Raw genomic sequence first — 3,571 nt, forward strand, 5'->3', positions numbered from 1 at the left:
ACGAACTTTTTATAGCTACTTCAAGAGGAAGAGTGTGGCTAGAAGATGGTAAGTTGGGGATAGTTCCTAGACTTTCCCCCTTTTTTCTGGGGGTGAATTTATGTGTGGTATAATTTCAACTAACCTTGAATATATGAACAAGACAACAACAAAAGATCATAGATTTATATAGGAAAATCATTCTGAACTTATAATACTTTACTTATGTTTTAAAATGAATATATTTAGGCCGTCCAGAGACTCCAGAATAAGTTCTGGTATCCTAGAAACTTTGCAAGGGATGAACGATTTTCTCATTGCTCTAGAAACTTATCATGTGACACATATACACGGGAAAAAATTCTGTGGTAAAAATAACTATTTTAGCTGACTACGCCCATTCTTGAAACTACCATGGAATTTCAGATCAATTTACTATGTTTACGACACATCCCACATCATTACTGGTACATTTGACAGAAATAAATTACAACAATCTGATTTCGACTACGGACATGGTAAAATCAAGCGCATTTCTGGTCTGCTGGAAATTGCCGGTGCGAGCGCTTAAGTTAACCCCCTAAAATGGTAGTTTTTACCGCACAATTTTTTTGCGTGTAGGGAGAAAGCACTAATTTTCGACCTGTAAGAATTCTGTTCCAATTTTCGGATTTTCATACAAATTTTATAAATGGGTCGAAATTTACTGCTTTTTCCCTATTTTTTTATAGATTTTCTGGCTGATATAAAATTTGAAAATATAATTTAAGATTGATTCTAACCACCTAGAGGGCACAAAATTGGTCCAAAATATCTAGGAATGCCTAGTAGAGGGGCGGCATCATTTGGAATTATTCCTAAGCATTTCTTGCGACACATCATATTTTATGGTTTTGCAAAAAAAAGTTGATTCTAAAAGCGGTAACTTCCCTGAGGGTACCACATCCATGAAATTAGACTAAAACCACTAAAACTAATTTATCGTAGACTACTGTGATTATGTATCTTTGCTTTTGTTTATTTTATTAATCAAACCATGTCATCCGGTGACAAAACTCATGATCTCAAGAAAGATTTAGCACATCTTAAAAAGGCTTTGGGTGAATCACAGTCAGAAATAAAACATTTGAAGGTGAAATAAATTTGAAACTCTGATGTAAGATTACAATAATATGGTATTTTTATTAGGACAAGTTGAAAGAAATGGCTCTTGCAAAGCAATGTTTAACCAGTGATTTACATCAAACAATATCCATCAATAATAAGCTCACCAGAAAATTAAACAGACAAAGGTAAGTTGACTCTAGCAGTACATTAGCGTTTAAACTCAAAATTTTTATTACAAGGCATTACTTTAACGAGGAGCATGAATTGTTGAAGTTGAAAATGGAGCGTATAAAGTTGTATCTTCAGACGATGCAGGTATGTATTAGATTGCCTTTCCTTACAAACTACCGGAACTCTATCCTTTGCCCCGTTATCTTGCACAGAGATCGTTACATTCGTCCAACCGCAAACTAGCACGTCACATGCTTGGCTGTGCCGGAACCCGTTTTCGACTGGGCGAGATGTTCCTCCGGATGCGGTCTACAAAGCGCTGGTACGAAACACGGCGGAATCGGTACCAGAAGATGTGCCTCGAGTTTGCTGCTCGCGTTCGGGAGCATAATCGCTACATGCTAGCCGTGGTTGAAGCAAAGCTAAGCGAGGACAGCATTACCACATGCCATCGTCAGTATCTGGATCTGCTGACGCGGTGTTCCCAGCTGTTACACGAGAATATGAACCTCAGATTGTTGGCTATGAACAAGTTGGATGAAGAAGAACACCCTCCGAGGAGAATTGGAATCGAAGTGGAGGAAATCCCTGAGCAGGTTTGATTTGAGTTTGTATTGTTGGTGACAATTTTTCTCTATTCATTTTTATCTTCAAGGAATGCACTACAACAGAATCGGAAGAAACAATCTTCAGGACATATATAACTACTCCCAAAAAGCAGCGTCCTCAGTCAATATGAGTGTTGGAAAATATGAGACTTGAAGCATATTTAAGTACAACTAGAAGTCAATAAATTAAACGCCTTATTTTATTTCTTACAATATACTTGATGTGTTTAAACTATACAACAGTTTTTTCTTTGTTCTTTGATAAAAACTGCTACATTTATAATACAGCATAACAAAAACAACATTTTTGCATATTTCAAGCATCAAATTATTTGTCTCTAGTAAACTTGAGGTTGATGAATATAATGCCGCACTCAAAAATGTTTTTTTTGGACTACATGTATGTAGGTATGAAATTCTAGTGTTAATATTGCTTAAACGAAATTTAACTATGAATCACAAAGCTTTTTAGTAATCTAATCCTCTAACCATGCAAAATAGGACTTCAAATTTTATGTGGGTTATAATCTGGTTTAAATCACACGATTAAATTTCGATTAAATCAAATTTTTCAACATGCTCACAGTGTCCATACAAAATTCTTCGTTTATTTTATATGGCAAGATACAATACTTTCCTATAATACTATAGGAAGTAATTTTTGTGTATCGAAAGTATTATAAACTATATATAAATATAATATACTTGCATGAAAGTTCTCTGAAATCAACAAATTATGCACTTTGAACAGCCAATATTTCAAATCTGGATAAACATTTTAAAAGGGCTCAATAGGTCTTGAGCCTCTTCTCGGAAACGTTGCTGTTGAGCCAATTTTAGATCTCCCACGAAAACTAACACCACAGCGTGATCGAGTTGAATTGGGGTCAACAGCAGTTTGTGAAGCCATCGTTTACCAATGTCGATGTGCACATTTCTAAATTTTGTCCATAATTGCTTCACGTGCTAATTTCAAGGGAAATTACATAGATTTAGGCGTATCCTCCAAATTTTGAGTTACGCCCTTTTTGATGTGTAACTATTAAAATCACTATTTTTTTATTAAATGAATTGGGTCCTAATATTTTTAATGGAATCTTGTTTTTATTTAACAACACGAAAGAGCATGTTACTGTAACTACTTTAGCAATTTTTCCCGTTCAAATAACGGCTATATCATGTTTAAAATTTAATTTAAAAATTGGGTCCATAAATGAACCTTGACACTTTTGATCATGTTTGACGTTTGCTTAGTCGACAAAAACCCCACAGGGGTTTTAGTTTTAACACTGGGGTTGTTCCTAACTGACATTTCGGAAGGGACACGGAAAACAAAATACACCCAAATTTTGAGTTTAAGCCAAGGGGTGTGACAAAATCTAAAATGACATGAAAAAATGTTTTTAGACTTAAACCAACGAAAAACATTAAAAAATGTTTTTTGGCCTAAACTTAAGCGTTTGGCACTAAAATTGGGACAGGGCTTTAGGACCCTATTAGGCATTCTAGTACTGGTAAGCATGTTCATATGTTTTCAATGACACATTACACTTACATGCCGTCCAAATCTTTCACAATTGACTGATTTTCCATAGGCTCAAGCGATTAAGACATTACGGAGCCAATTTTGTTATTAGTTATAAAATATTGTTATAATTCCAGAACTTAAACCACAACTGCTGAGTAATCCACTATTGGCCAAACTA

The 3,571-nt window shown here is 34.9% G+C and overlaps 1 protein-coding gene across 1 annotated transcript; it reads left to right on the top strand.

Moving 5' to 3' along the window:
- The first annotated feature begins 656 nt into the window (after positions 1-656).
- Positions 657-2,102, top strand: LOC110678976. The gene is made up of 5 exons (XM_021852727.1): positions 657-1,111; positions 1,168-1,271; positions 1,326-1,401; positions 1,470-1,853; positions 1,913-2,102. Exons 1-5 carry the CDS (start codon positions 1,016-1,018, stop codon positions 1,994-1,996), a joined length of 744 nt encoding a protein of 247 aa, XP_021708419.1. The 5' UTR covers positions 657-1,015; the 3' UTR covers positions 1,997-2,102.
- Positions 2,103-3,571: the final 1,469 nt, after the last annotated feature.

The sequence above is a fragment of the Aedes aegypti genome, chromosome 3 (assembly GCF_002204515.2).
Source record: "Aedes aegypti strain LVP_AGWG chromosome 3, AaegL5.0 Primary Assembly, whole genome shotgun sequence".
Classification (NCBI taxonomy): Eukaryota; Metazoa; Arthropoda; class Insecta; order Diptera; family Culicidae; genus Aedes; species Aedes aegypti.